Below are 26109 nucleotides of genomic sequence, written 5' to 3'. Positions count from 1 at the left end.
GGCCACCTGGTGCAGCCTCTGGGAGCACCCCCACCTCTGGGTAGTTAGTGCTCACTGCTCTGGGACCCCCGCCAGGCTCAGGTCACCCCGGTCTTCTCTTGCTACTTTCTTGGAATTCCCTATGCCTGTTTTCATTGTTGGCTACATAGGGTTGGTCTGTTGGGGAGTTAAAATTTTAGTGTTGGATATCTGGGGACTCTGAAGATGCTGCTACTGGCCAGGGGTGTGGGGTGTGGACTCACCTTAGTTGAGGGCCAAACAGGGGGATGGGGAGGCACTGGGGCAGAGCAGGATAGGAGGCTGCAAGGGCCAGCAGGAAGGGTTGATCCTGTGCCATGGGGATGCCAGGAAAGTTTCATGAGCTGGGACCTGCGTGGGCTCTTTGCCTCTGGGTGGGGACTGCTTGGTGTGTGGGGAGAAGGGAGAAGGAAGAATTGCTAGAGTTGTTGTTTCATTAGCCAGCATCTATGTGCAGAGGGCTATGGCTTATGAAAGGGTCGTGTGCCCTGCCCTCAAGGAACTTACAGTCTCTTGGGAAGAGAGGAGCATCAATCTAGCTCAAGTGTATAATTTTAATCTGTGATACCTGGTTAAGAAAAACTGAGGCTCTTTGAAAGCATAGAGCAGCTGCACCTGACCTAATCAGAGGTTCAGGGACCGCTTCCCTGAGGTGACATTTGCACTACAACTAGTCTTAAAGGAAAAGAAAAAGCACTTGTAGAGACTTCCCTGGTAGTCCAGTGGCTAAGACTCCATGCTCCCAATGCAGGGGACCTGGGTTTGATCCCTAGTCAGTGAACTAGACCTCCCCCATGCTGCAACTAAGAGTTTTCATGCTGCAACTAAGACCTGGTGCAGCCAAATAAATAAATTTAAAAAAGAAAAGCACTTGTAGGCGAGAAAAGAGACTTGGGCCAGGGCCCTGGGGTAGGAGAGAGCCTGGTTTGTTTCTCGCAGTTAAGACAGAAGTGGCAGGGGAAGGGGCTCTCAAGCATGGGGGAGCTGTGGGGACTGGGACTGGCCTGGTTGATGGGGTCAGGAGTTCTCTGTGCAGGAAACCCAGAGGGAAGCAGGTTTGGGGAGGGAATCCGTTAGGAGTGTGGTGAGTGTGGGAGCCTTCAGTATACTAGGGAATTATGAGTTCCCCAGGCAGCTGCAGGGCACATCAGAGCCCCATGGTGAGGTAGAAACTGGTACAAAACCAAGCTCACGTGTACCCCTCATGATTAAATCAGTCTGGAATAGGTTTGGGCACCACCTGGGATTTAGGGAACAGTTTCTGAGGATCCCACCAGGAGGCATCCTGGAGGACAGTCTGGTGGTGGTGGGGGCTGTGCCTATAAATGCCTGAGCCCCCTACCCGTGGGGGTAGTGGGATGGGGTAGAGAGGAATAGGACTCAAAGCCTCTTGGACTGTCTCAAGCACAGGACACAAGGTCTACTGGGTGGAGCAGGTGTTGGAGTGACTCAGGGTACGCCGTTCCCTGGTAGTCCCCTCCATGGTCCAAGTGCTGTGTCCCTGGATGGAGGACAGCAGCAGTTTCCAGGGATGTGTATGTGTGCACATCCCTAAATTTGTGTGCCTATTTGTGCCTGGTTATAGTTGCATGAACACGGAAGCGCGTATGGCTGCCTGCAGCACTGGGTCGGTTTCATGTGTGTGTCAATGTTCAGGTCTGTATGGGATTATGTTGTGTGTGTCCTTGGCTCTGACTCACGCGTGTATACTAGTCGAGGACCGAGGGCAGGCATCCATGTATGTGGGCTGGTTCTCTGTGGGCATTTGCATGCCCCTGCGTGTGCCTCCGTGCGTACAGGTGTGGGAAAAAGTGTACTCGCCTTTGTCCACGGGTGTGCGCGGACTTGTGTCCACAGAGGGAGATAGATCTGCGACCGGAGGCCGCCGTGTGGCGAAGCTGCGGGGGCGAGGCGGGGCGCCCTTGGCGGGTTGGGAGAGAGGGGCTCGAGTGGCGGAGGCGGGGTGGCCCGGGGGCGGGGGACTCCTCCTCCCCTCCGCGCTGCCGGCGGCGCCGCGCTGGGCTCGCAGGGCGCGCTCGCCCAGCGGAGGAGGCTACAGCGGCGCCGCGGGCCCGGCCGCCGCCATCAGATCGCCGCTGGAACTGATACCGCGCGACCGCCGCCGCGGCCCCGCTGAGCCCCGCGGAGGGAGCTTCGGTGGGAGGGAGGGGGCCCGTCGACTCCCGGCGCCCCCGCCCCGGCGGCGGCGGCGGCGGCGGGCCGGCCGCATGCTACAGATGGTGAAGACCCTGGCCCAGTTCACCATCGCGCTGGAAGACATGCGCGATCTGGGCCCAGCCGCCGCCTCCGGGGAGCCCGCCGGGGGGAGCAACAGCGCTGACCCTGAGGAGCCCGGGGAGGCCCAGGTACGGGGAGGGGGAGGGGCATTGAGGGACCTGGGCCAAGGCTTAGGAGTCTGGCGCCCCGGACTGGGGTAGGCACAGGCAGAGATGCTGGGGCCCAGCCTGCCTGGCTGTGGGGCTGGGGACTCAGTGATCAGTGATGGTGGCAGGGAGATGGAAGGGTGTGTGAGAAGTCCTGGCAGGGGTGATGTGGCTAGCAAGATGCTGAGGTTTGGTGCCACCAGAGTGCAAACTGGGGATGGCAGAAGGGCTGGCAAGCTCAGCTGGGTAGCAGGCCTGCACCCTGAGACCCAGCAGTGCTTGGCAGTCCTGTGCTGAGCGCCGATACAGGTCAGCCTGGAGGCTGAGGCTGTCACCAGGGTACCCTGGGTCCACAGGCTTTTGCCAGTCTCTGTCTCAGGATGAACGTATGTGCTGGGGGCTAAGAGCAGTCAGTTTTGCTACCCTCCTTGCCATCCTTTCCTGGAGTCACTGGGCCTGGGAGGTGTCATGCTGGGGTGGCAGGGATGGTGTCCCCATTCCTGGCTCAGTGTGTGCTCCCCTGCGGGGGAGGGGGAGACTTCCACCCGCGGTCTCTGTGCTTTGTGTGCCTCTCTGGGCCTGGACTCTGATTGTTCGCTCTCCTGGGCTCCAGTGGGGGCTGTGGTTTTGTCCTCCTCCCTGTGCTGCATTGTGTGTTTCTCTAAGGACCTGGATGCATTCTTTCTCTTTGTGGGGTGTCTGGCCTTACGGCTCTCTGTACACATGTCTCCGTCTTCATGCCGCATATGTAGGAGTCTCGGGCTTTGGGTCATGACGTCCCAGTTATACTGGTAGGAGAGCCCCCCCGCCCTGTCCTCCTGCTGTATCCCTTGGGCCCCACGTCCCCTCCCCCTTCAGTGCCCCGTGTAGTGAAGGTCTGGGGTTGGGGCTGCTGAGGGGTGAGAGGCTCTGGGGGAGGCTGGACCTACAGGGCTGTCCCGCCCAGAACAGGTGTGCCTGCTGATCTGGTTGACAGCTGCACTGCCTGTCCCCTGCTTCCCCTGGCCCCCACTGATACTCACACCCGTGTCTGGGCACGTGCGGAAGGGGCGCTCAATGCAGTGACAGGGAGCTGGCCTTGTTTTCCGTACCTCTACCTGACAGCTGAGTGACGGCCTGCTGTGCTTTTGAGCAGGGAGGAGGCTGGAAAGGCGGCTGTTGCAGCGTCAGCCTCGCTGCATGAGTTACTAACCCCAGCTCTGGGCCATCAGGCCCAGTGCCCGCCCTGCCTCCCTCAGGAGGCCTCCCTGCTCATGACCCTCACTGCTGGGCCTGGGGAAGTGCTGGAGGAGGGGGCTGTGCCACCCAGGGCCGAGTCTGGCCTGATCCTACAGGGAGACGGATGTAGATAAGCAGCCTTGCCGAGACACAGTGAGGATGGTCCTTAAAGACCCAGTGTGTGCAGAGAGCTGCCGTGCTCCTCAGGTCCTCGCTTTCCCAGCACTGGGAGGGAGGTGTTATTTGTTCCATTTCATAGAGGAAAATGTAGAAGTCCAGGTGGTTAGGTGACCACCCACAGTCACACAGCTGGGAAGGGCCAGGCTGGGGACCCTGTGGCTCATGGCTGGCTGGGCAGTCTGAGTGAGAACTCCGAGTTCTTGGGCCCTAAGACTTAGCATGAGGTGACTGAAGAGACTCGCTTACCCACTCTGCCAGTCACTGGCTGTGTGACCTCTGACAAGTCAGGCCACTTCTCTGACTTGACTTCCTCATCTCTGTATTGGCGATGATATGTCCTGTCATAGAGCTGTGAGTGTGAGGCTGAAGTGAGGCCACATCTGTGACACGCTGAGGTGTTTCCCTGCAGGAGGTTGGGCATCTGGGCCTTTCCTTGGGAGGCCCTTCTGGCCCTTGATGCCCTCCCTCCCAAGCTTTCATCCTCGAGGGGCCTAGGTGGTGCTGCCTCCTACTGGAAGCTGCCCTGGTTTTTTAAGGCCTGAGAAGCACTATCATAGGTGGTCTGGCTGTAGCTGGGGGCTCTGAGACAGAATCCAGTGCCTTCTTACCCATCAGAGCACAGCGCTGAGGAGGGGGCAAGCCAGCCTCTTCCCCTCCCCCTAGGGGTGTCATTCACACCCCCACCCCGAGTTCCTAGCATAGAGGCCTGCTTTTTAAAGTATGCCTTGTGGTAGTACAGACTTGGGGACAGGCCTGACCTCTAAGTCCCTGAGTCAGAGGGAGGGGGGGACCTGCGGTGTCTACGAGCAGAGGGGTGAGCAGTGGCTGAATCAGGCCGACTGGGCAAGCCCAGTGCTTAGGCCACTCAGCAGACACAGACTGGTGCACAGTAGTGATCAGCCCTGCTCCACCGGCTGAGTCCCAACCCTGAGAGGCTCCTGGGGTGGAGACTAGAGGGAGGCCACAGACACAGACACTCACCATGGCATCGTCACACACGAAGAGCATCCATGCTGACTGGCAGGCCTTCATGGCTGGAGCCCAAGCTCCTGTTGAGGCCAAACTGAGGACTGACTGGGAAGGAGAGTGGTGAGGGGAGAATAAGCCCTAGAGATCTGGGGCCCAGCGGAGTTGGGACTTGGCTTAGGACCACTCCAGGAGCTTGGAGGAGGAGACCTCGAGTGGAGTCCTTGCCTGGGGAGAGAAGCTCTTAGAGCTGTGCCATCTGGGAAGGCTTCCTGGAGGAGGAATGGGCCAGAGGCATAGGAACTGGTGGCAAGGGGCAGGGGAGCTGAGTCCCAGGATGGAAAACAGAGAGGGCATCCCTAAACTGACTTCCAGAAAAACCTTGCCAGAGAACAGGGACTGCCCTGGCAGGGATGTGCACCTTCCCCTGAGAGGGTATGGGTGTGAGTCTCCATAATGCAGATCATCAGAGCCTCGGAATGGAGATATCGCTGCCTGGATCTCCTTAAAATGGGAAGAATAATCACACATACCTCACAGGATGGTCAGAAGGAGAAAATAGTGCACGACATTTAGAATAGTGCCAGGCATGGAGTAAGGCTCAGTTAACCTCTTTCACTGAGTGAACCAGGACCCAGCCTTGTCTGAGAGGGTCTGAGCCCTGCCCCTGCCTTGCTGCGTGACATTTAGCACTGCCCTTACCTCTCTGGGCCACCTTTTCTTTATTGTAGCAGGAGGTGACAGTTTTGACTTTCTGGGATGATATGAAGCCCTGGGTAGGGACTGACCCCATAGTACTCAGTCCAGAGGTGGGTTTTTCGGAGTTGGCAGCTGGAGTAGGGGTAGCCTGGAGGCATTGCCCTTCGCAAATGTGAGAAGCTATTGACTTTCTTGAGTCCTTTTCAGGAGTCCAACAGGGGAGCCAAGAAGTAAACAGGAGATCTCCAAAGCTGCCAATAGGCCTGGAGAGGGGAGCAGAGAGATGAGAGTTGAGGAGCGCGGTCTGGGGAGGCAGGCTGGGAGTTGCAGGGACAGGTACTGTCTGCAGGGGGAGCACGCGAGCACAGACCTGGAGAGTGGAGGTCCAAGGTGCTTTGGGGAGGACAGACCTTGAAGACCTAGGAGAGGGCATGGGTGGGCTCTCTGGGCCCCTGTGACTGCAGGTGGCACGTGTGAAAGGAACAAGGCACTGCTCACCCTCTGCCTTCTGTCCCCCCAGGATATGCGGAAGCACGTGACCATGACCCTGCTGGACACAGAGCAGTCGTATGTGGAGTCACTGCGCACCCTGATGCAGGTGAGACCTGGGGTGGCCTGGGTCCCTGAACGCAGCCGTTCTGAGTTTGGGTGGCTGTTGGACATGTGGGAACACTGGGGTCCAGGTTAGAGAGGAATGACTGTAGGGCACACCACCCATCCGCAGAGGACGCTCCCTCCAGGGCAGGAGTGAATGCAGAGGGGCCGTAAGGAGGCCAGACTGGGGCACCAGCGGCAGACGCTCCCTCCTCCTGCTGACCTCCTGCCTCTCCTGGCAGTGCTGGGTCTGAGCTTAGGTCTGTGAACCCCCTCTGGTCCCACCACCCCCCCCACCCCGCCTTCACTTCATTCACTGACTGGAAAAATGTTGGTTGAATGGAATTAAATGTTAGCATGCACTATGTGTCAGGCCCTGTTCCAGGTACAGGAAACACCAGGACAAATAAGAGACAAGCCTCTGCTGCAGGAATTGACAGTCCTGCTAGGAACATAGTTGAGTATATGGGCTCTTAAGGCATCGGGTTGGAGTGGGGGGCACTTGGGAGGTAAAGGGTGAAGGAATTTTCCCTGGAGGACGTGCTGGTTTTCTTCTGCCCTGTCTTCTCAGTAGCGGGAACAGCTCATGCAAGGTCGAGTAAGGAGAGACCTGGCCCTTTCAGGAGTCCATGTGGCCAGCACAGAGCACAGGGGTCAGTCCTGTGGTGATGCTGAGGGAGCCAGCAGAGCTCATGTGGTAGGGACCCTCAGTAGCAGGAGGAGAATTTGGACTCTACCAAGGGTCCCAGGAACTACTGAAAGGCTTTGAGCAGGGGCAGTGTGTAGTCTGACTCACGCTTTATAAAGTCTATCTGACTGCTGGGAGGAGGGTGCAGAAGAGGAGGCCAGGGCCACTGAGGCCAGGCAAGGGAGAAGAGGCCACCCCCCGGGGGGAGACTGCAGAGAGGGGAGTTGGGGACAGATATTTAGGAAGTGGACCAATCGGGCCAGACATGGTAACTGGTTGGGCATTGGGCAAGATGGGGAAGCCCAAGTCATGGTGCCTGGGCTCTGGCCTAGGTGACTAAGGCACTAAAGGAGCCTTCTGTGAAAAAGGGGAGTGAGATGGTGAGTTGAGGTTCAGACCTGGGGGTCTGGAAAGCCCAGGGTCTGGAGCCCAGGATAGAGAGTGTGGGTCTGAGCTAAAGTGGGACCTAGTGGTCATAACTGGGGACAGGTTTTCTCAAACCACCTAGGCAGAGCAAGAGCGAGGGGTAGAAGGGAGAGGCTGGGGAAACATCCCAAGGATTCACTCATTCACTCCACAAACCCACCATGAAGCAGGCAGTGTTCTCTGGAGGGTTCAGCAGTGAATGTGAGTGATGAGGTCCTGTCTCCCAGAGCTCACAGTCTGTGGCAGAGACTGACAATAACCAGACAGGCTATGCGTGAGGACACATGGTGATGTAAAAGTGCACGGAGAGTATTCTTAAAACAGAATATTGTTCAGCCAAAAAGGAAATTCTGACACATGCTACAACAAGTTCTTGGACATTATGCTAGTGAACTAAGCAGGTCACAAAAGGACAAATACTGAATGATTCCACTTATATGGGGTACCTGGAATGGCCAACCAAATTCATAAAGACAGAAAGTAGAATGGGGCTGCCGGTGGCTGGGGAGGGGGACATGGGGAGTTGGTATTTAGTGGGTGCAGAGTTTCAGTCAGGGAAGATGAAAAAAAGTTCCAGAGATGAATGGTGGTGATGGTCCATAACATGAATGTACTTTAATGTGGGTATACTGAACCAGTCACTTAAAAATGATTAAAATGGCAAATTTTATGCTATATATATATCACACCACAAAAATACATCATTTATGTGTGTATGTGTGTGTGTATTTTTTAAGATGCATAGAGCGTTGAGAACTCAGAATGGGGGTCTGCCCTAGTGTTGGGGGCAGGGTATGGGGTGTTTAGCTGAGACCTGACGGGTAGGTAGGATTTAAGCAAGGGGAAAGCTTGGAGGGACTTGTTTTAGGTTGAGGACACGGCAGGAACAGGGCTGGGCGGCTGGAGGAAGCCTAGAACAACTAGGAATAGGGAGGTGGCCAGTGTGGCTGCTGGGCAAGGAGCTGACCTTTACTGTGAGCCCAAGGAAGTCACAGGAGGGCCACACCGGAATTCCATTTTTACGAGGTGTCCCTGGCTGCCAGGCAGGAATGGATGTGCAGGGGTCTTGGGCGGTCCTTGGTTGTCCCCTAAGTGGGAGTCAAAGGCGTGGGAATCAGTCCAGGGATTTAGTCACTTGCTCCCTTCTGGGTGATGCCTAGTCTAATAATCTCACTCCTCTGAGCCTCCGCATTTTTGTCCTGTAAATATAACTAATCATGCCCTCTTCTCAGTGTGAAGATTGAAAGGTGATGGGGTGGGCGTGCCCTCTGCCTCTGAATCTCAGGGCTGCCGGGCTGCACACGTGGAGGCTTGCAGGGCCTGCAAGTGGAAGAGCTAAGGGGGGACGGTGCTGAGGACACCAGCTCAGAGTGTCTAGAGGGGAAGGGCGCGAGCAGGAAAGACAGTGTCAGCTGAGACCAGCTCGCTCGACGCAGCCCTGCTGTGTCGAGGACTGAGGTCCCGCCCACGGGTCCAGAGCATAGCTCTGGAGCCAGGCCGCTGGTGCTGAAACTTGGCACTACCTCCTGACCAGCCATGTGATCTGGAGCAAGTTATAGATCCAGTCTCTGCCTCTGCTTCCTCGTCTGTTGCGTGGGAATGATAATAAGACCTGTGTCAGGTGCAGATTACGAGATGCATGTATAATTTAACATACTGCCTGGCAATTCTGCCTGCATGCATGCATGCACATTTGTGTGTGTATCTATAAAATCACCTTTAATCCTTGTATTAAACTTGTGAGGCAGAAATTATAATAATGCTCTTCCTCACCTGAGGAAATGAAGGCTTAAGGAGGAAGAAACCTGCTCAGAGTCATCTATCTATTAAATGATATCCTAGTCTGTTTGGGGTGCTATAGTAAAAATTCCACTGATAGAGTGACCTAAACAAATAGAAATTTACTTCGCATAGTTTTGGAGGTGGGGAAATGCAAGATCAAAGTGCTGGCAGATTAAGTGCAGATGAGGACCGGCTTCCTGGTCTGTAGACAGCTGTCTTTTCACTGTGTCTTCCGTGGTGGAAGGGCTGAGGGAGCTCTCTTTCAAAGGGCACAAATCCCATTTGTGAGAGCTCCACCCTCATGACCTGCTCACCTGCCAAAGGCCCCACCCTGAAATAACCACCACATCAGGCCTTACGTTTCAACATATGACTTCTGGAGGGAACATAGCAAGCAGTAATACTAAGAGCTAACATTTATTGGGTGCTTAATATGTGTGCTTTATATAAGTTAATTCATATAAACCTCACTATAGACCCCTATTTTACAGATGATGAAACTGCTCACAGAGAGGTAAAGCAACTGGTTCAGGTTCACAGTGGGAACGAGTGCCATAGCCCGGGTTGAATCCCTGTCAGTCTCACTGTAGGGTGGAGACTGGACTCTACAGCCCTGGTGATCCCTCGCAGTGACTGCTGCCACTCAAGTTGATTTGTATTATTCCTGAGGGCCAGGAGTTCACAGTGAAGGAAGAAGTTAAATGCCAAGGTTAACAGCCAGAAAGAGGTGGGATTTGAACCCAGCTCCTAAGGGTGCACCCTTTCCTCAGTGTCACCGTCACCCTTTGAGTCTTTCTGCAACCTGCAGATTCCCAGCTAACAGCACTGCTTTCCCTGACCAACCGCTCTGTCTTTTTTCCCACTGCACTTACTACCTTCTAATGCACTGTAATAATCTTGTCACTTAGGGTGCTGTTGTCTCCCTCCGTCCACTAAATTGTCAGATGCACAAGCACAGGGACTTTTGTCTGCCCGCAGATGCAGCTCGTGCTTAGAAAGCAGGACGCACAGTAGTTGCTCAGCAAGTGTGTGGTGGGTGAGTGCAGGTGTCGGCTCCTAGCAGGTTCTCCATCGAGGTCCCTGTTGCTGTTTATTCTTTCCTCCAACTGGTATGCAGGCTTCTGTGTGAGGCGCTAGGACCCAGAAGTGAGCGGTTTAACTCCCACTCCTCGGGCAGCAGACCCTGGCAGAGATCCTGCCGGGGCTCAGACTAGCCTGGGAGCTGTGAGAGAAAGGCTGCGTGTGTCCTGTCACCCCCGCCCCCTCTGCCTTTCCAGAATCTCAGACCAGGCGAGAGCATTCCGTTGAGCTTTACTTTCTCAAACTTGTTTTAGAACAAGCTATTTTTTTTTTTTTATGTTTGATGTAAATTTGATTGCAGCATTCCATATACTTTTTCAAACAGCCTAGTTTCTTTGGCTTGTAGTTACAGTTTAGGCCAGTAGAGGGCGACATCTACATGAGCCACTAGCCACTGAGCAGGGCTATTCAAGCTCAGGAAATAGCTCTGAATGTGGATTTGAAGTGAAAAATGGGAGTTTTAGTCATTAATTGACCAGAAGATCTGAAAACAGTGTTTCGGATATTGTCAAATAAGCCTTCAATAACTTTCCATATACCCTTCCATACCTCTCTCTACTTTATTTAACCCACAGCAATTATGGTCTTTTAATTTACCACAGGATTTCTGCATGTAATTGATTCTAAAACACATTCTTCACATTTTACCATCTCTGAAATCCAGGTTCATCCCATAGTTGATGGCCTATAATAACTTAATTGACAGCTTTTTTTTTTTTTGAGGTAAAGAAGAGTACTGATGCATCTTAGATTCGATGACGTGGTTTTTATTTATTTATATATTTAATTTGTGTATTTCATCTGACTAGATTGTAAGCTCGATCTGGGCAGGGATTTTGGCCTTTCTTGTTCACTGCTGTCTCCCAGTTTTTAGAATAGTACCTGGCACATAGTAAATGCGCAAAAAAAAATTTGCTGAATTAGTGTGTGGAGTCTCCCAGGAGCCCAGTCTTCTTGCTTTCCTCACTCTAAGCTCTGTTCATTCACACATCCAACAAATCTTTCCTGACACCCCTCACCCCCAACTTGTGCCAGACCCTGGTTGCTGAGTGAGGGTGATGGGGCTAGATCTTTCCATCGCCCTCCTGGAGCTCCCAGGTTAATGAGGGAGATCCTGGAGGCAGGGCCACTGAGCAGCAGGCCCAGGTGATTTTGTGTATACCTGGGCCGGCGGGCTGGGGTGCCATCTCTCTGAGGGGACTGGCACCGACCCTGTGGCTCCTCCAGGGCTATATGCAGCCACTGAAGCAGCCGGAGAACTCCTTGCTCTGTGACCCGTCACTGGTGGATGAGATTTTCGACCAGATCCCGGAGCTCTTGGAGCACCACGAGCAGTTCCTGGAGCAGGTGCGGCACTGTGTGCAGAACTGGCACGCGCAGCAGAAGGTGGGAGACCTGCTTGTCCAGTCGGTGAGTGGCCCTGCCGTCCACTGCTACACCCCCGCCCCACAGCCCTGCCGCTCCGAGAGACCGGATGCGGCCTTGGACCCCACCCCCACCTCCGAGATGGACTCGGATCCCCGATCCAACCCCTAGAGCTTGCGAGACACTGGCACTGACCCCCGATCCTGGGTTGATCTTGACAGCCCAACCCCAGCTAGACACCCTGACCTTGGACCCAGCCCCAGTTGCTGACAGTTTCCCTGGTAGCTCAGTTGGTAAAAAATCCACCTGCAATGCAGGAGACCCAGGTTCGATCCCTGGGTGGGGAAGGTCCCCTGGAGAAGAAAATAGCAACCCACTCTAGTATTCTTGCCTGGAAAATCCCATGGACAGAGAAGCCTGGCAGGCTATAGTCCATGGGGTTGCAAAGAGTCGGACACGACTAAACCCCCAAACCAGTTGCTGACACTGACCTGACCCTAGTCCTGCCTGACCCTGAGCTGCCACTGACTATGACCCAGACCTCAAATGGATGATGGTACTGACCTCAACCCCTACTTTAACCTGAATGTAAACAGTTGTCCTGGTCCTGACCCTGGACTTGGGCTTGATGCTGACACCGGCCTAGTCCTGACTAGCACTTTTCTCCATCAGGCGTTTTAATAATAATGGCTATTTGGCATTTATTATGTGCTAGGTATTCTAAATACAGTATATATATCAATGACACTAAGGAGGTAGCTATGATTGATTATTCCCAAGTTTAAAGCTGATGATTCTGGGAATTCCTTGGAGGTCCAGTGGTTAAGACTCCATGCTTTTACAGCTGAGGGCCTGAGTTCAAACCCTCATCTGAGAAGTAAGATCCTGCAAGCTGTGTGGTGCGAGGCCAAAAAAAAGAAAAAAACCCACAAGCACAAAATAAAGTTGATGACTCTGCCACATAGAGAGAGAAAATAACCCGATCAAAGTGACAGTTAGTAAGGGACTTCCCTAGTGGTCCAGAGTCTAAGACTCCACGCTTCCAATATAGGGGCCCGGGTTCAATCCCAGGTCAGGGAACTAGATCCTGCATGTTGCAGCTGATACCCAGTGCAGCCGAATAAATAAACGAATGATATTTTTTAAAAAATCACAGTAAGTGGTAGAGGATTCAACCCAAAAAACCTGGTTCCAGCGCCCATGCTCTGCCCCACCCCTTGTCCCTTTCACCATAGACAAAATTCCACCTGCGAGCTTTTTAAAATCCTACAACAGTGATTGAGACCTTAGGAAAGGCATTGGCTTGATAATTTAAAAAGGACTGTAAAAGTGAAACGAATAAACATTCAACTAAATGTCTGCAAAACATAACATGCCATTTTCTGTAATTGTTAAATTTAGTATTCATTTACATAGTTTAATTACATTTGAAAAAACTTAAGTTACATTTTATTTTGCCAGAATTCCAAAAAAAGCATGATGATGAATGAGAAATCATAGTGAAACACAAACTAAATGCTTACTCAGAGCCAAATAATTTCAAAAATAAAACTCTAAAACTCCTTCCAGAAAATTCTACTAGTGAAAAACACTTAATCTATTTCTATGGGATGTGGGTGTGTTTGCATGTGTTTGTGATGTGATGGGGTGGGCCTTGGGCTTACTAAGAAGGTCTTGGAAGGTGCCTGCTGACCTGGAAACTGCTGTAACAGGAACCTTGGCTTGGCGGTGGTGGGACCCCAGCTTGAGTGCTGACATCTCCAGTCTGTCTCAGCCCTCAGTGTCACTGGGTTTATCCCCTCCCTGTCTGGACCTTGATGTTAACCAAGGGTAGCAGTGGAAGCCCTGGTTCCCCCGGAGGGGTCGGCGTAGGATGTCCTGTCCCAGGACTGGGCGGAGTTCAGGGGAGGCTGTCTTTATCCCTGAGCTGCATCAGCCTCTGCCCTGCAGCACATCTGATGGGGGGTGGGGATTGGCATTAAGAACCTAGAAACATGGATTTGGAGACCCAGAGGGGACCAGAAACACCACCACAGGTCAGCTAGTCATTCCATGGCGCAGCTGAGACAGGCACTGGGGTGTCCTAATGCCCAGCTGGGGCTTCTGCCGAGAACATCCACATTGAGCCCAGCCATCAGGTGTTAGCCACCGGGCAGAGCATACTGGGAGGGATGGGAGCACCTACTCCCTGGAGCTGGCAGGCTTGCCTTGAGGGGCCAGGGAGGCCAGAGGCCAGGTATAGTTCCAAGCTGAGCCTTCTTCAGGGTAGTAGTGCTTCCTGGAGGCAGCAGAACTGGAGCTCCGCCTTGCCAGGGTGGGTGAGATTTGGATGGGGGAGGGGCCTTCCTGCTGGAGGGAATTACGTGAACAAAAGCCAAGCAGCAGGAACAAGTTTGTGTCACTCAGCTGACAGCGAGGAGGGAGACCTGCCTGGTTGGAGACCAGGGGATGAAATGCCCCATTGGGAGGGAGAGAGCCTGGTCTGAGTGCACCTGTGTGTCTGCACGCACATGCACACGCCTAATCACACAGTCATACATATGACATGTACAGACATCACAGTGGTAGCACATGCCCCATCCCTTAGAGACCGTGTCATTTTCAGATGGAGGGAAGAGTTAGATGTTGGCTCGTGAATCAGTGGAAACCTGGACAGGGTGAGGTGGGGAGGGGACACCTTGAGGGTCCCAACCTGCCTCTTCATCCACAGTTCTCCAAGGACGTCCTGGTCAACATCTACTCTGCCTACATCGATAACTTTCTCAATGCGAAGGATGCTGTGCGTGTGGCTAAGGAGGCGAGGCCTGCCTTTCTCAAGTTCCTGGAGGTACCTGGGCCAGGCAGGGGGATGGAGGCCACCCTTCTTGGGTCAGCTTTGGGGGTCTCAGGAGCCCCCATCCTGGACCCCAGAGCCCTAGCTTGTGGGTCCGTGTCTCCCCTCAGAGCTGGAGGGGCTCACTGGGGACCTGTCTGTCCCTGGACGTTTCCATCTTTGCTGGTCATACCTCACTTGGGTGCCCATCAACCCTATTTCGGGTTTCAGCAAAGCATGCGTGAGAACAAGGAGAAGCAGGCACTGTCCGACCTCATGATCAAGCCTGTGCAGCGGATCCCACGCTACGAGCTTCTGGTGAAGGTGGGCATGGGGCTGGGTGGACAGGTAGGCGTGGGGCTGGGTGGGCAGGAGGTCATGGGGCTGGGTGGGCAGGTGGGCAAAGTCTGGAGGCATGTGGGGATGCAGGGGGCTCAGTGGTCCCCACCTAGTGGAGCCGCAGGGTCCAGATAGGAAAGTTCTCTCTAGAGTCTACCCACAGTCTCTTCTGTTCCAGCAGTCACTGTGGGGCCCCAGAGCCTGACAGGCTAAACGGGTTTACCGCCCATTTCCACCCAGGACCTCCTGAAGCATACGCCTGAGGACCACCCGGACTACCCTCTCCTGCTGGACGCGCAGCGGAACATCAAGCAGGTGGCCGAGCGCATCAACAAGGGTGTGCGAAGTGCTGAGGAGGCAGAGCGGCACGCCCGCGTGCTGCAGGAGATTGAGGCCCACATCGAGGGCATGGAGGATGTGAGTGCCGTCTCGCCTGGCCCCACCCATGCCTGTGTCCACATCTGCGGCCACCTGGAACCGTGCTCATGGCTGCAGTGTGTTTGCGTCCATCGCGGTTCGCATCTGTGTCCTCCCCCATGTCTGTTTCTGGCCATATGTCCCATGGCCTGATGACACAGCATTGAGAGGGTGGACAACGTGTTGCTCCTACTGACTTGGCCCATGAGTGGGGCCAAGGGTCACTAGGGTCTGGGGAGGGGAAAGGATTCATAATGAGCCTTCAGGACGCCTTGTCCCTCCTGCCCCACAGCTCCAGGCCCCTCTGCGGCGGTTCCTGAGGCAGGAGATGGTCATTGAAGTGGTAAGAAGTGTCCCATTGTCTGCCCGCCTGTCCCCACCTCCCTGCTTGGTTACCTTCTCTGCTCACAGCTGCTGCCCTCTGGCCTCCTGCTCTTCCACCCCAGCAGGAGCCCAGGGTCAAGTCCCAGTTTGCTTCTGGGCATCGGGAAGGCCCTCCCCTCCCTCGTCCTGGCTGTCCGCCTTGGGCACGGTGGGCAGGAGGGAGGGCCTCTGGGCCTGAATCCTGTCTCGGGCCCCACAGAAGGCAGTCGGTGGCAAGAAGGACCGGTCCCTCTTCCTGTTCACGGACCTCATCGTCTGCACCACCCTGAAGCGGAAGTCGGGCTCCCTGCGGCGCAGCTCCATGAGCCTGTGAGTGGCCAGGGTGCTTGAGGCCATTGTCCTTCCCTGGGCCCACTCCCCCGCCTTGGCCACAGCACCCCTGTTGCTCCCCACAGGTACACGGCAGCCAGCGTCATCGACACGGCCAGCAAGTACAAGCTGCTGTGGAAGCTGCCGCTGGAGGACGCGGACATCATCAAAGGTGGGGGTGCTGGGTATTAGGGGGTCTTCCTCTGAGAAGCCCACCTGGAGGATTTGAGCCGTGACCAGGCTGGCTGGCTGTGCACCTGCTCTTCTGCTTTTGGGCCTCGCTTTCTCATCCTGTCCAAGGGTGCTGGCATGCAGGATCCAGTTTGTGTCCCACGGAGCCAGACCGACCACCTTCTGATTGGGCAGGGGCCTGCCGTGGGCTGGCGGGGGACTGGGGCTGCAGTGCTGCAGGGAGCGCAGACACGCCCGTAGCGGTTGATTCACTGCACAGGTGCCTGTATGCACCTCATCTTAGATGATGGCGCACTGTTCTGGTCCAGCAGTTTGGTGCCTGGGGAACAGGCACACTCAACTCAGGCCAATCAGAAAGCTGGCTAGAATGATCCTTTGGTTTGGGGCTGAGACTGTCGGGAGCTGAGGCAGCTTCAAAGAGCTGTTCCTCCTGCGGTGTGAGCGTGTTCCCCACCCCACCCCCGCCCACCCCCTCTGTGCCAGATCTCACTGCTCTCAGCTTTCTCGCCTCCTCGTAACTCCCGTGGTCCATCACGGCCTTGTCTGCCTCGTGGCCTTTCTCCCTCAGCTCTCAGCCCCAGTTGCTCCAGGAGGCGCAGTCCACCCTCCTGAGTAGGGTGGTCATTTGGTGGTGAGGGCACCTTGGGACTGGCAGGCAAGTCAGACCCAGTGAGGCAGGGGCTCACTCAGCCCCTTGGTGAACCCAGGCCTGCCCCACACCGGCCCCTACGTAGGAAGGCAAGCTGATTATTGGTCCAATTCATCTCTTCTCACTAAAGAACAGGCTGGTGGATAAAATGAGTGCCTCTAGGTCAAGTGTCTACCCCTGGTCCAGTCAGCTGTGGCCAGAGACTGGAAGGGTCATAGGGAAGAAAGCGTGGCTGCCCGGGTGGTAGAGGGTTGTTGGGGGACAGTTTCCCTCAGAAGGAGCAGATGTCCTCAGGCCTCTCTTGTCTAGTCCACTCCACTGCTGTCTACTCAGCCCATTTGTGAACGCTCCTAGCCAGGCAGTGTGGAGTGTGCGGGATGCTGAGCTGGTCTGTGGGGCCCGTACTTGGTAGGGATCAAGTATGGGACAGGACCAGGGAAATCTAGGTCATCAGCCCATTGCCCCTCCTTTGTGGGGGGAGTTGAGTCCCTGGGTCAGCACATTTGACTGCCTGAGGCTCTGCCTGCCCAGCTGACTTCCCCTGTGGGAGATGGCACCACCACAGCAGTCCAGCATCAGCTGGAGTCTGCATAACCTGGGAGCTGTCTGCTGTTTGTTCTATGTGCTCTTCCAGGGAGTTCTCCAAGGGACCGACACCCTGTGGCCGGTGGCTGTGAACCAGGCCCAGGCCCTGCTTTCGGGCCTGGAGTTTCTCTCCAAGCTGCCCATTAACTTTGGGGTTGATGCTAACCCGAGGTCCGGCGGTTTACAAGCTCTCAGTTTGTCAGGCTGCTCCCCGCACCCGTCTGCAAGTTGGGAGGAAGGGGAGGAGTGTCTGTCCAAGCCTGACCTTGTCTGTCTCTGGATCTGCCCATGGCCTCCCTCTGTCCCCACTAGGGGCATCTCAAGCTGCCAATCGAGAGAACATCCAGAAGGCGATCAGCCGCTTGGACGAGGACCTGACCACCCTGGGCCAGATGAGCAAGCTCTCGGAGAGCCTCGGTTTCCCCCACCAGGTCTGCTTCTTCTGCCTAAGATTCCCTCACCCGGTCTGAGGGGGAAGGGTACAGCCTCATCCCATCTCTGAAGGAAGTCATGTTCCAGGCCTGCGGGTTGGAGACACAGCTCCATCCCCAGCTGAGGGAGTCGGGAGGGCCCACCATGTCTGTGCAGGATCCAGGCTACCTCTTGGTCTCCGGGAAGTAGAGTCCCGTTTTCTGTCTGAGGGGAGAGGCAGATGCCCAGTCCCATCCCCAGGGCAGGAGTAGGCTGAGCAGGGAAGGGAGGCCCTGAGGCCTGGACCCTTATCCCTGCAGAGCCTGGATGATGCGCTGCGGGACCTCTCAGCTGCCATGCACCGGGACTTGTCGGAGAAGCAGGCCCTGTGCTACGCGCTCTCCTTCCCTCCTACCAAGCTGGAGCTGTGCACCACGAGGCCCGAGGGCACCGACTCCTTCATTTTCGACTTCCCCCACCCTGATGCCCGCCTCGGCTTCGAGCAGGCCTTTGATGAGGCCAAGAGGAAACTGGGTAAGCCAGGGCCCAGGGTGGTGTCCTCCTCCCAGAACCTTCAAGCAGGGGACAGCATCTTATAGCTGTATGTGACATCAGGAGCCAGAAATCTCAGGACTGCCATGTCCTGTGTTCCAGTCCCTGCCAGTGGAAGGGTGGACTGAGACTTCTGCAGAGAAATACAGGACTTCCCCAGGGTTGGGAAGATCCCCTGGAGAAGGGAACCACTACCCACTCCAGTATTCTGGCCTGGAGAATTCAATGGACTGTATAGTCCATGGGGTCGCAAAGAGTCAGACACAACTGAATGACTTTCACTCACTCACTTAGGGGCTCTTTGGCAGGGATTCAGTGGATACGGTCAGCGTAGGGCAGGGGCCCTATCATGGGAGTGGGTGACTAGGACCTTGTACCTCCACCACACACACAGACAGCAGGCCTGGATCAGGGAGCACTGTTGAACAGGTCCATAGAAAATCCTTAGAGACCTCTGGGTCTACCTCTCACATTGTACAGATGGGAAAATTGAGGCCAAGGACAAGCAGGACATAACAACCAGTCACCTCATTCTCCCTAGAGAGACCCTGAGGGGCAGGAGAGGAAGGGAAATGGGCAAGGTCAGGGCCAGGGTAAGGTGAATGCTAAGCAGTGTCTGTCTGTCCATCCATCTCCACTACAGCCTCCAGCAAAAGCTGTCTAGACCCTGAATTCCTGAAGGCCATCCCCATCATGAAAACCCGCAGTGGCATGCAGGTGTGTATGCACCCGGGTACCTGGGCGCGTGTGTTCTAAGCCAGCATGTGTTCATGTGTTTTTGTTCTTTGTCCAGCATTGTGTACGTCTTGAACATTGCAGTGGTTCCCTGTGTCTGAGAGTGCAGCTCTCTGCACAAGCACATGGACACTACATATGTGTCATACGTATATGGGTACATCCATGCATTTATGCATCTTTGCATGTGAACAAAGGCTATACCATTGATGTGCAAGTGTCTAATTCATATGCTTGTATGAGTCTATATACATATGGACAAAGTTACCATTTTTTTCATTTGTTACACATACACAGGTATGTGTGACCATATTTGCGGTATATATATGTGTGTGGATATCTGTGTACACAGACATATATGAATGTATGTCACAGAAGGATGTGTGCATTTGATGCGTAAAGAGTCACGTGTGCTGTATGTGTGCACGTGTATGCCAAAGGTGTGTTGAGAATCCAGGAGGGCCTGGAGAGCGGTGTGGAGCTGGCAGCAGTTCCTCCATTCACCTTCCCCTGTCCCTTGGCGCCTTCCGCAGTTCTCGTGCGCAGCCCCGACCCTGAGCAGCTGCCCCGAGCCCACCCCCGAGGTGTGGGTGTGCAACAGCGACGGCTACGTGGGCCAGGTGTGTCTGCTGAGCCTGCGCGCTGAGCCCGATGTGGAGGCCTGCATCGCAGTCTGCTCCGCTCGCATCCTCTGCATCGGGGCGGTGCCAGGTCTGCAGCGCTGCTGCCACCGGTGAGGGCCGCCCGGACGGGGGCAGGCGGGGTGAAGGGCGGGGCCTGGGGAGAGTCCCGGCCCCTGACCCAGAGGGTGGGCGTGTCCTGTGGGTGTGGGCGGGGCCTGGGCGTGAGGACGTGTAGGGCAGATCCTAGCTCCTACTGCTGCTGCTGCTAAGTCGCTTCAGTCGTGTCCGACTCTGTGCGACCCCATAGACGGCAGCCCACCAGGCTCCCCCGTCCCTGGGATTCTCCAGGCAAGAACATTGCCCCTAGTGACACTCATTCCCAACCCTTTGTCTCCCAGGGAACAGACTGCGTCGCTGAGGAACCCCCCAGAGACGGCACCCGAGCCTACCGGGCCAGACCTGGACGTCGAGGCGGCGGACGAGGAAGCAGCGACGCTGGCCGATCCAGGGCCCCAGCCATGCCTGCACATCTCCATAGCGGGCTCGGGCCTGGAGATGACGCCAGGCCCCGCCGAGGGTGACCCCCGCCCGGAGCTAGTGCCCTTTGACAGCGACTCGGATGATGAGTCTTCGCCCAGCCCCTCGGGGACCCTGCAGAGCCAGGCCAGCCGGTCCACCATCTCCTCTAGCTTTGGCAGTGAGTGCCCAGCTTGGGGCAGGGAGGGGCAGCCCAGCCCGTGCTGATTGAATGAGAGAAAGGATAAGCACAACCATGGCATCCAGTCTCCTTAAGATTCTAGCACAGAGAGCGCTGGGGGCCAGCAAGATGGGCAGGGACTGTGACACCAAGGGCCCCAGGGGCAGTGGGTAGTCAGGCTGGATCCTGAGGCCCCTGCAATGGCCAGTTGAGGAAGATGGAGTTGTTGGGGATGGTGGTAACTGGTCCATGGTGGTGGATTGGAGGTGGCCAAGCTGGGACCAGGAGCCTGTAGCACTGAGCTGTCAAGTCATCAGGGTAACAAGGGCTGAACTGATGGCGGAGTCTGGAGGGCGGGAGAACAGCAGTGGAAGACCTTGACCCAGAAGGGTGCATTGAGGGTGAGTAGGGCCTAGAAAGATACCACATCTTGGGCCTGGCAGAGTGGGAGAAAGAGCCTTTTGTCTCCATCAGATGAGGAGACCCCGAGCTCCAAGGAGGCCACAGCAGAGACCACCAGTTCAGAGGAGGAACAGGAGCCTGGCTTCCTGCCACTGTCTGGCTCCTTCGGGCCTGGCGGTCCCTGCGGCACCAGTCCCATGGATGGGAGAGCCCTTCGTCGGTCCAGTCGTGGCTCCTTCACCCGCGGCAGCCTGGAGGACCTGCTGAGCGTTGACCCTGAGGCCTACCAGAGTTCCGTGTGGCTGGGCACCGAGGATGGCTGGTAGGGACACAGGAGAGGCTGGAGTCTTGGTGCCAGAACCTGCAGTCCCTGTTTAAGAAATCATATCGCATCCTAAAGCAGAAGCAGGAGGGCCTTGGGTCAGATCTCAAGGATACTGCCAACCAGGGCTGCCAGAGGGTCTGAAACCCACAGGAAGGCAGTGGGATTTTGGTACCTTGGGGTGGCACCTGCCGTGGAGGAGATGCTGGTGGAGGCAGCTAGGTGGAGGGATTGGTGTGCCCAAGCACTTGTCACAGGTCCACACCACTGATCCACAGTGTCCACGTGTACCAGTCCTCTGACAGCATCCGCGATCGCAGGAACAGCTTGAAGCTCCAGCACTCGGCCTCTGTTACCTGCATCCTGTAAGGCCCCCCAGATGGCTCTTCTGGTTCACACCCTTCTCAGCTATACCCGTAGATGTCCTTCTGCTCACCTGCACCCTCTGGGCACAGAGCACACAGGCGTGCCCCAGGCTAACTGTGTCTCCCACACACCGTGTGTCATTGTGCAAGTCACTGCCTCTTCTTAGACTCAGGTGCCCACCACCTAGAGAACAAGGGGTGGGAGGAGGTGATCTTTCGGAAGCCATAGTCATTCTGTCTGATGCCTTGGGCTCAGGGGACCTCCTTTGGCTTCCTGAAACCCCCATGACTCCTTTCCCTTTCCTAGGTATCTGAATAACCAGGTGTTTGTGTCTTTGGCCAATGGAGAGCTCGTAGTCTACCAAAGAGAAGCAGGTGAGTGTCCCCCTCCCCGCTGAGTAGGGTCTCCCTCCTGAGCAAGCTGGGGCCTCCAGACCGCAAGTCTGGAGATGTGACTTTTGATAACTCCCTGGTCTTTTCTGGGGTTTGGTGTCCTCATTGATAAATGAGGTTATTTATTAGCACCTTATTTCAGGGGAGGGTGAGGCTCAAATGCAATGTAAGATTGAATCTGCTGTTTTCTTTATCCCACTCCTACTCTAGGCCATTTCTGGGACCCCCATAACTTCAAATCAGTGACCCTGGGTGCTCAGGGGAGCCCCATCACCAAGATGGTGTCTGTGGGTGGGCGGCTGTGGTGTGGCTGCCAGAACCGAGTCCTTGTCCTGAGCCCTGACACGCTGCAGCTAGAGGTAGTGGGGATGTGGGTGGGGTTGGGGAATTGGTGACTTGGGGTGAGCCAGGCCCATGAGAGAGGAGGTGAGACCACAGGGCCATAAAAAAGCAACCAGCTGAGAGGTCCGGGCTTTCCCCCGACCACTGTGTGAATCTGGGCCAGCCCCTGGCCTTCTCTAATCCTTATTTGCTTCTAGCTGATGAAGGCTACAGGTACATGTAAGTTAGAACTCTAGTCCTCCTCCCCCTCCAGCCCTATTTCTCAGCTAAAGTATTGGTGTCTTTGGTGGGTGGACAGAGTTCCTTTCTGATGTCAACATCCCTTATCATCACTCTGGCCTTTAGTCCTGAGTTCATTTACATGTGCATCAGTAGCTGTCAGCCTGGTAGTATCCAGGAGTAACTAAGTTCCCTTGATTTCCCTCTCACTGGTCCCACCATTGGTTGGGCTGGGAGTGAAGAGGTGGAGAACCCGGGTTCAGGCCCAGGTCTATGACTGACTTGCCGATGCCTTTGGACAGGTTCCCTCCCCTTCTAGACTCGTTTCCCAGCTGTACAGGGTGAGGCCAATGATTGCTGTTAAGACCCTTCAGGCTTTGAACTTCTCTGATCATTAACTCACTCAACTTCCTTGGGGAAAGGGCACTGTAATTCCTGAGGTTAAAGTGGGGAGGCTCCAGAGAAACTAACATTTGAAAGGTTAATCATCCAGGTCAAGGAGCAAGGCTGCCTTTGCTGTCAATCCAGCGGGCTCTCTGGAGAGATTTGGCATGAGTTGTAAGGAAGGAGGAACGGGCACTGGTGAAGCACAAGGCTGGGAGGGGCCGGTGAGGGCAGGCCTGTCACTCACCCATCTGTTCTCGACCCTCACCCCAGCACACGTTCTCCGTGGGGCAGGATTCCAGTCGCAGCGTGGCTTGCATGGTGGACTCCAGCCTGGGCGTGTGGGTGACATTGAAGGGTAGTGCCCATGTGTGTCTCTACCATCCAGACACGTTTGAGCAGCTGGCAGAGGTAGATGTCACACCTCCTGTGCACAGGATGCTGGCAGGTACTGGCCTCAGTCTCCTACTGCCCCTTCCCTTGGAGCTTTTCTGTCCCTGGCAGTGAGGATGCTACGCCAGGGCCAGGACTCGCCCCCAGCGCTGGTCTGTCTCCTACCCCAGGCTCAGACGCCATCATCCGGCAGCACAAGGCTGCCTGCCTGAGGATCACAGCGCTGCTGGTGTGTGAAGAGCTGCTGTGGGTGGGCACCAGTGCCGGCGTGGTGCTCACCATGCCCACCTCACCCAGTACCATCAGCTGTCCACGGGCGCCTCTCAGCCCTGCTGGCCTCGGCCAGGGACACACCGGCCATGTCCGCTTCTTGGCCGCAGTCCAGCTTCCAGACGGCTTCAACCTGCTCTGCCCAACTCCACCACCTCCCCCAGACGCAGGTGGGTCTACACATCCTATGCCAATCCAGGGACCTGGGCTTTGGGTTTAGGATGCCCCGCTGCCCTGCCAGAGGAGGGTTAAGAGGGAGGGAAAATGTAATACAGATGTGGAAGTGGCGTATATTACAGGAAGTAGGCTATAGAAAACCCAAACTAAAATCTATTAGGATACTCTGTGTGTGTGTGTGTGTGTGTGTGTGTGTGTGTGTAAAATTCTGTCCAGAGAATGTCACGGAGATGAGGAAGTGAACTAAGAATTAGAGTATGGCACAGGAAGGGATACATACAACAGGAAATAAAACAGGACTAGAAATGATGTATAGGGCAGAGCGGGAAACAGAAATAGCACCAGAAAGCAGAGCGTAGAAGGGTCCGTAGGATAGGAAAGGGGCTGTGAGGGTTAGAAAGTGAACCCTAGTAGGTAACGATATACATCAAGGGGGTTGCAGTTGGCCAGGTCTTGCTCTGGCAGGACAGGAAGCCGTACTCCCAAGAGGAAGTGGCCGTGGGCATCAGGAAACAGGGAGGCCTCGGTCAGGGGTTGTCTGGGTCCAGAGAAGACTTAGCTGCCTACCTGGGAAAGGGCTGTTGGAAGCAGGAGATGAGCACCAAGAGGGCTGTGTTGAGACAGTGCTGCCGCCAGTCACCCCCAGGTTCATGGCTCCTCCCTTCTGCCCCCAGGCCCGGAGAAGCTGCCCTCATTGGAGCATCGGGACTCCCCTCGGCACCGAGGCCCTGCCTCGGCCAGGCCTAAAATGCTGGTGATCAGTGGAGGCGACGGCTACGAGGACTTCCGACTCAGCAGTGGGGGCGGCGGCAGCAGTGAGACCGTGGGCCGAGACGACAGCACAAACCACCTCCTCCTATGGAGGGTGTGACCCTGTCCACGGTGGCCCAGGACTCGCCCACCCACCCGCCCTCTGCCTGCTTGCCTCTTCCAAGCCCACCGGCAGACCCTCACACGAGTGTCTGACTGGGGCACACCCGTGCCTGCACAGACTGCCTCCCATCCTTGCGGAAGCATTGCCAATGGAGCACCTGCTGGCCAGCGGGGTCTAGGCCTTTCCCAGCCCTCTGGCTGCTCTGGTGCACCCAGTCATGATGGGAGGGTGGAGAGGGGGCACGTGGGCTGCCCAGGACCTCTGTCCCTGGAGCTTCTACCAAAGACACGGCCGGGCCTGGACCCCACAGGGCTGGGGAGGGCCATGTGCAATATTTGGAGGGTTTTCCTGGGGACAGTGGGAGGGCTGGGGGATGGAATCCTTTCCCGTGTACAGTATTTATGTTTCTTTTTAGATGTGTACCTTCCCAAGCACTTATTTATGCAATGACCTGGGGCAGGGAGTGATTGGAGAAAATAACAGAAGAGGGAAAAAAAACCCTGTTCCTGCCCTGGGAGTCACCCTGGGACCCCAACCAGCCTTCCTGGAGGGACCGGTCCCCCCTCATTATGTACGCACACACACACTGCATGTCTGGGGCACTGAAACACTGCCCCTTAACATAAACTTTCCACGGCCTTGTCCTGACTGGGTTGCCCTCCAGTATCCAGAGCAAAGGACCAAGTCCCCTCAGTCATCCAGAACAAGGCGATGACCGGCAGGGTGGGCAGTGACTCCCATCCGGGGGGTTTCCCCAGGCTCGGCGTTTCCTTGCTTGTTGGCAGTGCCTTTAGCGGTTTCCGAATGTGGGAACCCTGTCGGGGCCTCGTCCAGGGCCCTCTCCTGGCCTGAGCAGGGAAGGGGCCCTCGCTGTCCGCACGTTGCCCCCCAGCCCCTGTGTCTCATGCACTGGCACACATGGTCACTGCAGAGGGTGGGCCTAGGGGCCCCTCACTCTGACCACTGACTCCCTCTCTCCACATCCTCCTCTTGCAGCGGCAGCCCTTCCAAGGACGCCCAAAGCTGAGGGGCCAGACATGGCCTCCCTGGCTGGGAAGGCCACTCTGGAGACTAGCTTCCCCTGCCCCCACCCCCAAACCGCAGAAGCCAGTCTGACCCCAGCCCCACGCTTCTTCAGCTGCAGCTCCAAAGGTCTGGTGTCAGATGGGGTTTGTTTGGTTCTGTTTTTGTTTGGGGTGGGTGGGTCATTGCGGTCTTAGATTATGTTTTTCTTGCTACCAAACAGTCATGTATTAACTTTCCTTGGATGATGAAGTTTAAAGGGTCAATAAATAGAAACACCAAACAACTGGTCCCCATTGGCAGCCACAGAGGCCTCCTGCCAGCAACCTCCGAGCTCCCCAGCTGCGTGGGCTCCCTGACAACTACCCACTTGGACAGACAGAGTAGGACTCAGAGACCCAGAAGAGTGCTGCAGTGTCAAGGCGGCCACTGACGTGCTGTGTTATCTCAGGCAGGTCACTGTATCTCTGTGGGCTGCAGCTTCCGCATCAGGAAAACCAGGAGTTGTGCTAGTCAGATGCTTTATAACCAGGGTGCATTTTAGAGTCCCTTACAGGTTACCATTGTAAATACAAAGCATGATACATAAATTATGTGTATGTAAATACACATTCCCAGGCTTCCCCAGCTCCTGAGTCAGTAGGCCTGGGATAAAGCTTGGGAATCTGAAGCTGACACATGCTACAAGGAAAAACTAGGTGAATGTGAGCCTGTCTACAGCTCCTACAAGAATCGGTGCTCTCCAGCAAAGCCTCAGGAGGCTCAGAATCTGACAGGCCACGGTGAGCAGGGGAGACTCCAGGTCGCTGTGATTTCTGGTCATTAAATGACCATGAGAAT

The 26109-nt window shown here is 55.6% G+C and overlaps 1 protein-coding gene across 1 annotated transcript in view; it reads left to right on the top strand.

Moving 5' to 3' along the window:
- ARHGEF17 (Rho guanine nucleotide exchange factor 17) overlaps positions 1 to 25555 on the top strand; it is a 58447-nt gene extending 32892 nt beyond the window's left edge. The window contains 20 exon segments of the mRNA XM_070383767.1: positions 5986 to 6063; positions 11263 to 11445; positions 14111 to 14227; positions 14444 to 14536; positions 14792 to 14968; positions 15261 to 15311; positions 15552 to 15661; positions 15748 to 15833; positions 17400 to 17518; positions 17819 to 18032; positions 18694 to 18767; positions 19319 to 19518; positions 19807 to 20105; positions 20580 to 20829; positions 21108 to 21194; positions 21502 to 21569; positions 21798 to 21946; positions 22806 to 22980; positions 23096 to 23365; positions 24047 to 25555. Of these exon segments, the coding sequence (XP_070239868.1) occupies positions 5986 to 6063; positions 11263 to 11445; positions 14111 to 14227; positions 14444 to 14536; positions 14792 to 14968; positions 15261 to 15311; positions 15552 to 15661; positions 15748 to 15833; positions 17400 to 17518; positions 17819 to 18032; positions 18694 to 18767; positions 19319 to 19518; positions 19807 to 20105; positions 20580 to 20829; positions 21108 to 21194; positions 21502 to 21569; positions 21798 to 21946; positions 22806 to 22980; positions 23096 to 23365; positions 24047 to 24243 (2997 nt within the window). The 3' untranslated portion in view covers positions 24244 to 25555.
- The last annotated feature ends 554 nt before the right edge of the window (positions 25556 to 26109 follow it).

This window comes from Bos mutus, chromosome 15 (genome assembly GCF_027580195.1).
Source record: "Bos mutus isolate GX-2022 chromosome 15, NWIPB_WYAK_1.1, whole genome shotgun sequence".
NCBI lineage: Eukaryota > Metazoa > Chordata > Mammalia > Artiodactyla > Bovidae > Bos > Bos mutus.
The sequence above is the reverse complement of the archived record's forward strand: the minus strand, read 5'-3'. Positions and strand labels throughout refer to the sequence as shown.